Below are 14,593 nucleotides of genomic sequence, written 5' to 3'. Positions count from 1 at the left end.
TATCAGGCCCCAAACGTGAATGATTGTGAAGCTGAGAACTCTGCTCTGTTCTATGCTCCTCTGAGTCCAAGTCAGCATTAAGTACTGAGTGACCAGTACCAGAAAAGAGAAAGGAATTATTTTTGATAGATGCTGTCCTCAATTGCCTCGGGAACCCACAGTGGCTTCTGGGAGCCAGAAAGTCAATAGAAACCAGGAAACTCAGGGATGAAAACCCAGTAATAAGAGCATGATTAGGCCCCAGTACAGAAGTGACTTAGAGGAAGATTTTAGACTTGAAAGCAGGCAAATCAAAGGAATAATGGCTCCTGCACTCTAAATGCAGGAGGTAAGGTAAGCCATAATAGCACAAGGAGACTTGAGTGAATAAAGCCCAACTGAACACACGTGTACAGGGCGAAAGCAAATGCAAAGGGTAATTGAGACAATGGGACAGGGGAGGACGTGGGGAGAAACTCACTTCACATGATGAGTTGCAGAGGTAATCTAAGCGAAAACAAAAGCTCTTTCCCCGACTCGAGTTCCAAAGAACCTTTGAGAGGATATCCACATTATCTGGATGAAAAGAGCCTGCCTCCTGGAAACAATAATGCCAACACTCCACCGTCCTTTGTCTGCCCGAGCCCAGGCTTTAGCAAAATACCCTAACGACACAGGACAGCCTGAAAAGCCGGAGCTCTGCACGTGCCTCTAATGGGCTCAAAGTCACTGGCAGGCAGAAGGAGCTCGGCACGCTTCAAGGAGAATGTAGAGCAAGTACAAAGGAGGTGAAGGACACCTCAAAGGCTTTGCCAAATAGTTCAGGAAGCCCACACTGAATACAGAGTTCGCGAAGGGCAGGTGCAGGGGCATCTACCGACATAGAGATTTTGACCTCTCTCTTCAGCTGCTACTTCTGCTGTGAAGCAGGGAAGGGGAAGGCACCCATTAGGTAAGCTGCATAGTGTGAACGAAGTGAGTCCAGGCCATCGTACTTGAGGGCTACTGAACACAAATGTCTCCATTACCTACACTTCCTCCCATTAGCAGAAACGACTGGAGGGTTTTGGAAAGAGGGACCTGCCATACTAGCCAGGGTCATGGGAGGCAGGGCCAGTGGTCAGGCCCCTCAGCAGGGCACTGTTGAAAGCAGGCTTCTGCTGTGGATTTCCTGTTCTCATTCTCGAGACCTTTCTGCAAGTTCCCAATTATTTACAAATAAAGGAGCTTTGAAAAAGTTAGTTCCAAAAATGACATAGACACATATGTATTTAAAACTTTCTACAGGCTTCCCTGTTACAATATCATGAAAGGGTCCATGAATGAAAAAGTAATATGGGGGATCCCTGGGTGGCGCAGCGGTTTGGCACCTGCCTTTGGCCCAGGGCGCAATCCTGGAGACCCGGGATCGAATCCCACATCGGGCTCCCAGTGCATGGAGCCTGCTTCTCCCTCTGCCTATGTCTCTGCCTCTCTCTCTCTCTCTCTGTGTGACTATCATAAATAAATAAATTAAAAAAAATTAAAAAAAAAAAGAAAAAGTAATATGGACACTGAAAAAAACAGACAAACTTGTCTGGTTCAAATCCTTCAGTGGCTCCCACCACTTACAATCAAGACATCAGTTTAAGATGGCAAACAAGAGTTTTCACTCCAGTGATTCTTCCATTTGTTCTCGAGCCTCTCTCAAAAAGAAAAAAAAAAAAAAAAACAAACAAACAAACAAAAAAAAAAACCCTAACTGTATGTCCTGACCAACCATGCTGATTCATAGCCGTGTGCTTTTGACCATGCCGATCTTGTTCCCCGAATGTTCTGTGTAACTTCCCACTGTAATGATCTCTTAACCATCCTTCAAAAACCTACATGGGAATTGTATCTGGTTGACCACTCTGGCCAATAGATACAATTATGCAACTTCTATGTTATTATTGTTATTCTTATAGGTAGCACACTGTCTTAGGAAGTTATCTACACTTTTATCTCATTTATGGGATGGTGGTCAGGAATAAAGACCATCTCTCATTTATTGTTGTATGCCTTGAGGCAAAGAAGCCATCTATTAAAGTAGTAAGTGATGAAAGCTGTATTAGACCACACAGAGACTTTCCATGAATTGTCTTTAAGTCATACTCTGATACTTGAAACCACAAAGCTGACCCAAAACCAATGGGTGGATAGGGTGATATAACAGAAAGGATTCAACATTAGAATCAGATATATCCCTGCTGGGGTCTCTTCTTCCTTGCTTACCAAGTCCATGGCATATGGTCAAAAACAAGACACAGTGTTGGATTATCTCGAGATTTGGGCTTTGTAATCAAAGAGAACTTGGCCTCTTACCATCTGAGGGACTTTGTGGAAGTTACTTCATCTAAGCCTCAGTTTTCAGATCTATAAAATGGAAATGATAATTCAGTTGAGAGAATGAAATAGGATGGGATATGGTAGTGATGATAGCAGAGAGCCTGGCATGTGGTCCTCAATATATGGTAAATAGCAGTGATGATCATTAATAGGGGGAGTCTATTATCTGGTTGAATCACATCATTGAATGAAATGGCATATAAACACAATCCATCATTTTTAGCTCCCATTTCTACTTTGAGGTTTCTTTTCCACATTAGCTTTGTTATCCTTTTTACAGTTATCCCTCTACACTGCCAATACATGCTGCCTATTATCTGAATGATTTAATTAAAAATGAGAATGTGAGTTCCCTGGCTATGAAGTAAGAGACAAATTCTTTTCCAGGCAAACGTATGATGTCCATTACCACATAATACTTTACTCCTAAACATACCCAGATTTGCAACAAAGGTATTTCAGGCAGTGCATAGATGACAATGTTAAAAAGAAGTATTAAACTGACCACCTAGCTTCATACATAATTGATGCCCTAGAGTGACTGCTCCTGTCAAATTTGGTGGGTATTACGCAGATTTCCTTGCAGTGGCATGCCAGAACTGCCTCTTGAAGGTGATCTCCAAATGATACTGTTGAGCTAGCACATGAATCGCCAGCCTGACACTTCCCGCACACGGAAATCAAGGTTTAAAACATCACTTGTAACTAGCAGGAGCCAGTGCTAGCAGAGCACGGAGGGTGAGGAATATTGCACACGATTAATAAACATGTCGACAGAGATTCTGTTGGAAGGACTGATAGCCAAATCTCTAAGTCAATACCGATATCAACAATTAAAGGAACAGTTCCAATTTAGCTAAAGCAGAGTCAAGAAAGACTCAGTTGTATTTAAACCAAAATTCACCATGGCAGGGGATTATTTTTTTTTATTTTTCTTTTCTTTTCTTTCCTTACTTTTCTTTTCTTTTCGGAAGCTTAACTGATACAGCGAAGTGAATCTGAGTGATGTCTGGACTTGAGCCGCACAGCTGCTAGGCTAGGGTGGTGCGTCTGTCATGTGTAGTGTGCGAGCCACTGTAATTCATACCAACAAAGCTCAGGGAGTTTCAATAAGTCCCTCTCTTTCACTCAGTGTAACTTACTGCACTGAATCTAAGGAGGCTCCACGGGAGAGATCACAGCTCCTTTAGATTTTACGAAGTGGAGAAGTCTGAGCACTGTGCAGTGCAATGAAAGAAGCCATCTAGGATTCTTTCAGCAGGCACAAATTCTAGAACTGAAGCGAAACTGCAGTAAGATCAGCTGGGTGTATGTCAACAGTACCTGCAGGCAGGTGCTTAGTCTGCAGGTCTCTAACTCATGAAGCTGAAATGGGCACGCTCTATTTTACTAGCAGTTATGTGAAAAATTGCCCATGCTGCTGACGTGCCTTCTAGTTGCCCACAGTTAACTAAAAACAAAGGACATTATAGAAGGTGGCACTTTCTTCCTGAACAGACTCTACACACAGTGGGCAAGACATGGGTATCATGGCAAAAGACTACCAACAGAAGCTGATAATGTAGTGGCTGTTTGTTTCTGTTTTAACAAGATCTGCGTACAAAACAAAGGCATTTGCTAAGTGAATCAGGACGGTGTGTGGTATGCTTCACAGAAACATTAAAATCCATGCTGTCTCAGCAGGATTGGGATGGAGTTCTTGATTCATGCCCATGGAGCATTACTGCTGAATTACAGAACCACAGCTCTTTATGTGGAGGCCTCCCAGACTGCTTTTACTTCTGCATAATTCAAGATATAAAGACTGTTTATTGCTGCTAAACTGCGAAAAAAGGCACAGGACAGAGAAATAGCTCTCCGCCTTCATTAGGTTAATTTAGGAATCATACATTTCCTTTCCTTATGTGTTTTTCTTTAAATTTTTTACTACTGATGGATTAATTGCTAGCCTTCTGATTTTTCCTCCAAACCGCCTTCCCTCTTGATCCATTTGTTTCTTCTTCCAATTTGAGAAGCCTTAAACACAATATGCAAATTTTATATTTTTGAAGGGAAAAAGGATGTAATTTCCTGTCAAGGAAAAAAAAAATGGAGAGTAGGATAAAGGGATGTTCTGTTAGTAGGGTTTCTGCATCTCATCAAAGCCCACTTAAAGTTGTCACTGGCACTAAGCCACTCTGCAAAACCATCTCCAGAACTTGAACACAATGCAGATTCCAATGCCATCTAGTGATGGTGTTTAACTACAATTGGAGAGCAATAAGGCTCAGGCCTGTAATCCCAGACATGAGCAACAACATGCAGGAAAAGCAGTAGGCTTGCATGTGCGAACTCATATATATTTATAAATGCCATTATCTTACCTTAATACTTTTAGCTGTATATGTAGGAAACGAAATGGTAGACTCTTTAATGTCAGGCATGTATCTTACCCAGCTGCTACTCAGCATGCAATATCTGACACATAAAGAAGCTTCGTTGGGTGGATTTTAAGAGAATAGGCTCAGAAGCCAGGTTATCTGGGTTCAATTATTGAATCAATCATTTAGTAACTGTGTCCTCCAGTAATATGTAACCTGTCTGTGCCTCAGTTTCCTTACTTATGAAATTGGCAGATTACTAGCATCTACTTCAGAGAGCTGTTGGGAGGATTCAGTGATGAACTGTGCCGGCATAGAGTGCATATGCAATAAATGTTAGCTATATAGTAGTTTCTGCACTAATTTGTATCTGGAATAAATGACTCTATAACTAGATTCATTGCATAATGAACTCTCGGAAAGAGAAATTAAGAAAGTAGTCTTATTTGCAACTGAATCAAAAACAAGTATAATGCTTAGAAGTGAGTTTAACCAAGGAGGTGAAAGACCTGTACTCTGATAACTATGACATTGATGAAAGAAATTGAAGATGATACAAATAAATAGAAAAATAGAAAAATATACCATGCTCATGGATTGGAAAAAATAATATTGTTAAAATGTCCATACTACTCAAAGCGATCTATAGATTTGATGCAATCCCTATAAAAATACCAATGGCATTTTTCACAGAACTAGAATAAGTAATCCTAAAATCTGTATGGAACCCCAAAAGGCCTCAAGCAGCTGAAGCCACCTCAAGAAAGAAAAACGAAGCTGAATGTATCATATACTTGCACAAAAACAGACAGAAAAATCAATGGAATAAAATAGAGTCCAAAAATAAACCCCACCTTACATGGTCTTCATCCAAGGAGGCAAGAATATACAATATGAGAAAGACAGTCTCTTCAATAAATGGTGTTAGGAAAACTGGACAACTACATGCAAAAGGATGGACTGTTTACATATACCATGTACAAAAATAAACTCAAAATGGATTAAAGACCAGAATGTAAGATCTGAAACCATAAAACTTCTGTAATAAACATAAGTTGTAAGCTCTTGGGCATCGGTATAAGCAATATATTTTTAGATCTGTCTCCTCAAGCAAGGGCAAGAAAAGCAAAAATAAACAAATGGGACTACATCAAACTAAAGAGCTTTTGCACAGCAGAGGAAACTGAACAAAATGGAAAGGCAACCTCCTGAATGGGAGAACATGTTTGCAAATAATATAACTGATAAGGAGTTCATATCCAAAATATATAGAGAACTCACACAATTCAACATCAAACAAAACAAAAATTTTAAAAAAAGGCAATCCAACTATAAATTGATAAGAGGACCTGAGTAGGCATTTCTCCAAAAGAGACACAGATGCCCGCACATGAAAAGACACTACACACCACTTATAATCAGGAAGATGCAAATCAAAACTACAATGAGGTATCATGTCATCCCTCTTGGAATGGGTATTACTTAAAAGACAAGAAATAACAAGTATTGGTGAAGGTGTGGAGAAACCCTCACATACTGTCGGCAGGAATGCAAAATGGTGCAGCAACTAGAAAAAACAGCATGGAGGTTCTTCAAAAAATTAAAAATAGAACTAACATATGACTCAGCAATTCCACTTCTGGGTATTTATCCAAAGAAGACAAAAAGAAATTCAAAAGATATATGCACCTCTATGTTCATTGCAGCATTACTCACAATAGCCAAGATAAGGTGACAACCTAAGCGTCTATGGATAGATTAATGGATAAAGATGTGGTATATATAATGGAATATTACTCAGCCTGTAAAAAAAAGTGAAACCTTGCCATTTGTGATATCATGGATGGATCCAGAAGATAATATGCTAAAGCCAAACAAGTCAGATAGAGAAAGACTAATACTGTATGATTTCACTTTTATGTGGAATCTAAAACAAAACAAAAAGCCACAAATGAGCAAATAAAAGAGAAAGAGACTCATAGGTACAGAGAGCAATCTGGTGCTTGCCAGAGGGGATGCTGGTGGGAGAGTGAACAAATGGAAGAAGGTACAAAATTCCAGTTATAAAGTCAGTAAGGCACAAGGTTACAATGTCCAGGACAGGGAATATAGTTAATAATATGTAACACCTCTGTATGGGGACAGATGCAGTTAGGCTTATGGTAGCAATCACTTCCTGATGTACATAAATGTTGAATCCCTATGTTGTATACCTAAAACCAATATAATATTGTGTTTCAAGTACAGTTCAATAATAAAGAACAGGAGTACTGCTATATTGGCATACCTACAAATTGTAGCCTTAAGAATCCAATGAGTCAATATATGTGAAAATCTAATGTAAATTTCAAGGTGATAACTTAAGTTGAAGAGTTTATTCGTGGGTGCCTGGGTGGCTCAGAGGGTTAAGTGTTCAACTCTAGGGTTTGGCTTAAGTCATGATCTTAAGGTCATGAGATAGAGCTCCACATTGGGCTCCTTGCTGAGTGTGGAGTCCGTTTAAGATTCTCTCTCTTCATCTCCCTCTGTCCTTCCCTGCTCCTCCTTTAAAAAAAAAAAAAAGTTTATTCTTATATGTACCACACAGCCATGTGTAAATATTCATCCACTAAGTCATAAACACTTGCCAGGTATCCACTATATTTATTTATACATATGATTTATATATATTTTATTATATATAATATATAAATATATTTATTTATATATATGATTTGCATTTCCTATCCTGAAGGGAATTACCTTAAGCAAATAGGACATACAGTCATGAAAAGTTAAAGACAGATGAGAGGAAGGGAGTAGGGGAGAGAAAACAAAACGTTCAAGGCAATATGCTATAAAAGTCTTCAGAGGTGTGGAGACAATGCTGCCCTTCCCTGAACAGTCCACACCAATCAGATTAGGAGTCTCTTGGAAAGAGAGCTCCATGTCAACTGGGATGGCCAGGGTAGAGGTTAGAAACTGGCTGTGTTAAAATGGATCCTCCCAGGGCCTGCAGAGATGTCAGAGGTCAAGGGCATTCCAGGCAAAGACAAATTGAGCAGACACAGAGATTGGATTGGCAATAACAGAGTAGTGCTTGGTAAGAAAGAGACTGAGTGTGTGGAGCTACCATAGGAGATGGAGGGGGGGAAATAAAGAAAGGAAAAGGAAGGCAAGACCAGCAACTAGGCATCCTTTCCAATCTCATTGTGGGTCCTTGCCTTTGGCTTCAAGAAATGCAATTGTATCTTCCAGGTTTTACCCCTCACGGAATACAAAACAAGGAAAAAAAAAAAAAAAAGAAAGAAAGAAAGAAAGAAAAGAATTTCAAATCAGGAACTTCAAATGTCTTCTCTCCTTTTCTTCCTCAGTAAGGAAACACAGCCTCCCAGATGAGGATGTGGTAAAAGTCAGTACGTTAATAGGATTTACTTAAGGACCAGTTTTAATGATGAGGGTATTTGGGCTGTAGACAGACACTTTTTAAATAACTTATATTAACCTCATTTTCCCATCTCTCTTACGATAGCAATTTTTTTTTCTTTGGCAGAAATGTTTTTAGAGAAGTAATTTACTGGCACTTAATTACTAGTATTTAACCAATTCAACATTCTCTTTTCTTAAGAGTCCATTAGGTTTCTATTACAATATTATACATTCTAATCAAACGTGGCTTTCTGCAAAGGTCCTCATTGTCAGTCTCCTCAAAGCAAAGTTTATCTGGACTATTAGACATTCTCTCTGCTTTGGCTGCACCAAATTAGATTAATTATTTATACCTGAGGTCCATTGCTTCAGAACTTGGGCACCTCACTTAACATTTCTCTAGTGAATTATTAAGAGTCTTATTTTTAAAAAAGTCCTCATTTCATAGTCTGTTTGATTGAGGTTAAACACAATAGTCTAGTGATTCTTGTCTTAAACAGTTCAATATCATAAGATTCTCTCCTGGGTTTTATGCCAGTGAACACATTTGAAACAAATGAACCTTTCACTAAGAATACCCTCACAGGCGATGAGGGCAAAGGGCTTTTGACTCAAAACCAGTCCGGGCAGAATTATTAAAACAAGTCATAGAGAGTATGTGGATTCACTGTTTATACGTCAGGAATAACTAGAGATATGAAAGGGGCCGTAGGGGTTTTCTAGTGCCCCTCCTTATTTGGCAGATAAAAAAGATATTAATGTCCCATAACTTTGGCTCAAAGTGACTTGCTTTATTCCAAAGGCCACATGGTAGATGCACTGTTAATAGTGAGGATTCCTGATCACAAACAACAAACTCTGCTCTGGCTTGTGTATGCAGGAAAGGACTTGATTACAAAATATTAGTAGTATCCAGACAATCTTTTTTTTTTTTTTTTGGACTTTTACCTTAGAATAAGGGAGACAAAAAAAATCTCACATACATTAGAAACCATGTCAAATGGTCCACCAAGTGACCAAGATTAACAGAGCTTCTTAAGATATCTTTGCTATCCACTTGGGCATCTGGAAAGGAAAGACTCCCCTGCCCCCACATCCCTGTCCCCTCTCTCCCCTCCAACCCCCCACCAATAATTTGGCTTCTTATACTTGTCTAAGCTCTGACACATTCTTTGAAACAGCAAATATTCATTCTTTCATTCCACTCTTGGAACCTCCCCTTGTTATACAAGCATTGCAACCTAGTGATCAGTCAATGATAACACCGATTTGGTGCCCAGCAGAATGAAGGGAACCTCCTCCTTACCCCACAATGCACTGACTAGGGCCCCCGATCTTCTTGAATTGTCTAATTCCAGCACTGTCTTGACTCCTTGGTGAGATAAAAACAAGAATAGTGCCTGGCATGCACTGGCTCAAGGCTAGAATCTGTCAGTTGCTTAGCTTTGGGGCCTTAATTCTCAAAGACATTGAATTATTTTGAGTAGGCTGTTTACCTTGATGTGAGCAGAATTAGCCTTAGACACTAAGCCTTTATGGCAAGTTTTATTGTCCAAGGCAAATATAACCTGTTAAGATTTACAGGCTTTATTAACAGCAATAACCATTTTATAGCCAACATCAGTAAATCAGGGTTTATTGAGAACTCTACAATTTTAATCTGTGGAAAACCATTAAAATGTCGGCTTTTCATTGGACATAATTTCTAACTTTTATGAAAGATAGATTTTCCATTTAATTGGGGAGTATAAAAAAGTGCAGTGTGGGATAATGAATTGTTTTGAAAAGAGCAAATTGGTTTTAGCTAAACAACAAGTGTCAAACACTAAAGTCGCTATCTTTAGTTAGAAATGTCCCAAGGTCAAGGTGAGAAGCAACTGCAGTGACCAAAATGCTCTAATACATCCAGCTAAAGGATGAGCTCACGGTGTTTAGAAAAACTCAGATTATCATCTGTTCACATATCAGGTGTTTTGCAAAGAGCGCGTGACCTATTATTATTTCATCCAAATCAGTGTGTAAATGAGTCTGTGAGAATCTTCAAGTTCATATGCTACTTTTCAGAAAGTGTTTTACTACTCCTGGTACCATACATTAGGCTCTGCAATGGGGTAAGCAAGGTGAACAAACATTGATAGTCACCAGCTTCTGTCAATAACCATTTATTTCCTCCATGTGATAGATTAAAAGAGAGGGAGGTGGAGAGTGTGTCTGTCTTTTGATGAGCTTGCAAAGTAAGAATAGAGGGCTCAGGTGGGAAAGGCAGAGCTCATTGGTAGTGTGGGGTATGGAGGGATGGTCTTAGCAGCGCCCTGCTTTTCATGGGGCTGAAAATGTGTCAGATATTGTACAAGTCTCAGTTTTAATCTGGTCCTCCAGCTACAATGGAGCCTTCACCTCATCTCTGAGAACCAAAGGTTTGTGAAGCTTTCTAAAAGACTAGGATAAGGAGGAAGAAGAAAAACCATAATAATCTCTACTATGTATTTAGTACCAAAGACTGTTTTGCATATTCCCTGGCTTTTTTCTTTCTTTGTCTCCTAGCAATCCTACAAGGAAAATATGCTTCCCATTTTTGGATGAGGAATCTGAGGTTTAGGGTGGCTAGTAAACTGCTAATAGGTCACAGCACTGGGAAGTGCTAGTCAGGGTTTGACCCTTCATGACAATGAGATCTGTCATGGCCAATGCCAGATAAAGGAAAAACTGTAATGAGGGTAGAGATTACCCTTTCATACATCCACTTTTCTCCTCCTCCCTGTAACTCTGGACATTGTACTTTCCTATCTCCTAGGACAGCATCAAACCCACGTTCCTGGCCCTTGGGAGCGCAGAGCCTCCACAGACATCCTTCTCTAGACTCCTTGACCCCTTGAGCATCCAAAGCCTCCATTTCTTCATTTCACTGTTCTTTGTTTCACCACCAGATGACCTATCTCAAACGAAAGAACACAATTTGCAGAAGGTTTGGGATTGCTATATTAGCTAGAAGAAGTTTTAATCTAAAACTCCATTTCTAAGGATGGAAAGAAAGTCCGGCAGCATAACAAACAGAGAGGTTACCCCTGGCCTAGGGGCTCTCTAGCTTCAAAAAGCTTTAGGGAGACTCACTGAACCCACAGGCTCATTAAAAACCAACAAGAAATATTAGAGAAGGAAAAAAAAAAAAGATCTGAGCTTTAAGGTTAGATTGGCTTCCTACTGATCTGAGAGCTTAGACAAGTTCCTATAAGAAGGACATGAAAACACATTTAATTTTCTAGCATCTCTTTTGCAAATCACATGAAATAACACAGAGAAGGCACTGAACACGGTGCCCAGCACATGGGGACATTCTATACATGGTAGCTCTTCCTATGCTTATGCAAACCGCCTTCCGTGGTCATACAGGTGAATTAGTTGCCAAGGAAACTACTTCACGGAGAGAAGACAATTGTACAGGTCTTTAGTGTGCCAACAGAGGAGACCTCGTATGTCACTGCAGGACAAAACCCATGGCGCCACCAGGCACAGCCCCTTCCAGTGATGACCCCAGGGTCCCACAGCAGGTGGCAGGAAGGGAACTACATGGTGGAAAGGGAAGCATCCCTTCTCAAAGAAGATAGCAGGAGCTATTTTACAGTGACAATTCTTACCTAACTGACCGATTTCCAAGCAGAGTTCCCAACGACTGCCACCCTGGAGAGTCGTGAACGCTGCAGGATCCTCACCCAACGGTGATGTCAGAAGGCACAGCAGTGCACTCGTGGAGGTCCGAAGAGCGGGTGACAGGCGCTGTCAGACATCTCTACCCAGGGAGCCCCCTTTTGGAAGGGTATGCACATTCTCCCTTTCCTTCCCCATCCTGTCCTCCTCTCTCTCAGCCTCCTTCTGCCATGCTGCCCTCCCTTCAGCAAAAATACAGATGTCGGTGGTAATAACGACTGTGTGACCTATTGCATGCTAGAAGAGCTGTAAATATTGGCATGTGGATATGGGTAGTATCTGACTCATGATTCCAAGGTAACTCAAGTGTTTGGAATTGGGATGCCTCCTCGCATTATGATGATGCGTTAAATGCTTGTCAGGGCCCCACAAGAGTCCATTAACCCACGATGTAGCTGGAACACACTCCATATCCATCCTATGATACAAAATGTACAAAACACAGCTTTCCTCCACTCTCAGCTCCGAATTGCTGTTTTAAACCATCCTGCAGTCCTGGCTGCTCCTGGCAATGGCCCTCTATTTAAAATCAGCCAGGCTGGGGATCCCTGGGTGGCGCAGTGGTTTGGCCTTTGGCCCAGGGCGCGATCCTGGAGACCTGGGATCGAGTCCCACGTCGGGCTCCCAGTGCATGAAGCCTGCTTCTCCCTCTGCCTGTGTCTCTGCCTCCCTCTCTCATTCTGTGTGACTATCATAAATAAATAAAATTTAAAAAAAAAGAGTTTAAAATCAGCCAGGCTGGCTCTGAAATTTATTCCTAATAACGTACACATGGTTAAAATAAAAGGGTCATATGATACCAATGGGAGAATGAGAAGTGCACTGAGTTAGAGGGTCCCCCCCAGATGTCATGTCCACACAGACATCTGCAAATCAGGATTTTGAGGGGTAGATGGTGCCTGTAGCAAACTGCTGACACTCAAGTTAGAGTCCTGGGAGCACAGAGGCAGTCACGAATGGAAGTGACACATTCACCTGTGCACTTAGTGCCCTGCTGCCTGTCACCCTGCTCTGGACACCAGAGCACACTCTGGAAGGAACAAGAAGGTGGCAAAAGAAGTTCAAAAATCTTTCTGTTTCACATTAAATGAAAATCTAAAAATAAGCATTTTCCTTTCTAATCATTTCCTATCATGCATGGAATGTTCACTTTAATTTTCAAGTCCGTTTACTTCATTTCTGTGAACCACTTGAGCTTTGAATAGTGTCCACCCAGCATGCTTTCTGTCTAAACATGCAAGTGTGTGTGTTTTTTCATTTCCCTTTATTTTCTCATTCCTTTGTCCTTCCAATTGCAAAATCCCACAGCAATTTTAGCGAAAAATATGATGCAAAGGCTCTTTCTTTCCCCCTCCCCCCCCCTCTTTTTAAATCTCTACTTCTCAGTGAATAAACAAACCATAGCTCTGAGGACAGTTTCCTAGCTTCCTACAGAAGAGTCACAACTGGACTATCTACTGCTCACCTCAGGCCTACATTTATAAAACTCATCATTCTACTAAGCATTCCTGGTACTTCCTAGCTTGCCTCTACCCCTAATATTGCCTTCCTAACTGTATTACTCATCTATCAGAACATCTTTTAAGAGTGAATGAAAGATTTAGGAAGGTTTCTCTATTACCACCATAGGTCATCACTGACAACCATATTCTAATAGCATGGTAGGAGTTCTAGAAAACATGCAAGGTGCAAAAACCACAGTGACTCTGGATTTTAGACTCCCACTGGGAAGGAGACCTGTAGCTTCAACACTTTTTATATCCCCCATGCCGGCACAATGCCTACAGCACAATAAATGCTCAGTGAATGTCTGTTCCATTACTAAAGAAAGACTAATAAGTACAAACATCAGTGACACTTCGCTCTAGGGGCTGATCTCCTCTGTGGGCTTTTTCACGTGGCTCTGCCTGTTAGAGCTCAGGTTGATTCATGACCCAGTGTGCATATCACAGTGTCCAAGGTGACTGAGGACACAAAGGATACCACCTGTGTCACCTGAGGTCACCAAAATTAAGACAACAGACCAAATCCTACTCAGGCTACCTCGCAAGAGCTTTGTGTCACCAACCAAGTAGTCGAGAGACAATTTCCTCTTCCAAAATATTTGCTCCACAATTTCTTCATCATCTTTGGCAAATGGGTTCAGACAGCAAGAACACCACACACAGGCTCTTTTACCTCACTCAGGATCACGCGGGACTCGGTTCCCCTTCTTGGGTCCCGGGCCTTACCTCAGCAGCAGGGACACCCTCGGGCGGTCGGCAGTGTAGCACTATCATGCCTTCGATGGGAACCTCCCTTCCCTGTGGATCTTGTTCAAAGTTTTTCCGTAGATCTGCAATTAAACAAAACAAAACAAAACAAAACAAAAACAAAAACAAAAAAAAAAAAGAAGAGTGTGAGAGTGTGAGGTCCACGTGACAACTTGCTCTAGGGCCAGTATTGTTCACATTGGTTCCAGATGCAATAAGTTAGGGAGCTTAAAAAAAAAAAAAGAAAAAGATAGCAAGCTTCATGTCACAAACTAGATAAATACAGAAAAGTCACTGGGTTTCAGGAATTACAGAAGAAGAAAATTGTTTTCCCAAGTATTCACGAGCACATGTGAAATAAACCTGCACAGAACTTCCTAACGCTCTATCCTGCCGTGAAGGATGAAAGATTTAGTGGGAGAGCAGAAAGAAAACCAACAAACAACTCATCATTTCCTGAGTCTGTGCCAGCATAATCTGCTTAGCATCTGATGAAACACTTGGCCTGATAAATTGCTATGC

At 40.8% G+C, this 14,593-nt stretch overlaps 1 protein-coding gene across 2 annotated transcripts in view; it reads right to left on the bottom strand.

The window, feature by feature from the left end:
- UNC5D (unc-5 netrin receptor D) overlaps window positions 1-14,593 on the bottom strand; it is a 527,088-nt gene that overhangs the window by 168,643 nt on the left and 343,852 nt on the right. For both annotated transcript variants that reach the window (XM_055335242.1, XM_055335243.1), the window contains one exon: window positions 14,051-14,154. In XM_055335242.1, the coding sequence (XP_055191217.1) occupies window positions 14,051-14,154 (104 nt within the window). The remainder of the gene's footprint in view (window positions 1-14,050; window positions 14,155-14,593) is intronic.

The sequence above is a fragment of the Nyctereutes procyonoides genome, unplaced genomic scaffold (genome assembly GCF_905146905.1).
Source record: "Nyctereutes procyonoides isolate TBG_1078 unplaced genomic scaffold, NYPRO_anot_genome, whole genome shotgun sequence".
In the NCBI taxonomy this organism is placed as follows: Eukaryota; Metazoa; Chordata; class Mammalia; order Carnivora; family Canidae; genus Nyctereutes; species Nyctereutes procyonoides.
The sequence above is the reverse complement of the archived record's forward strand: the minus strand, read 5'-3'. Positions and strand labels throughout refer to the sequence as shown.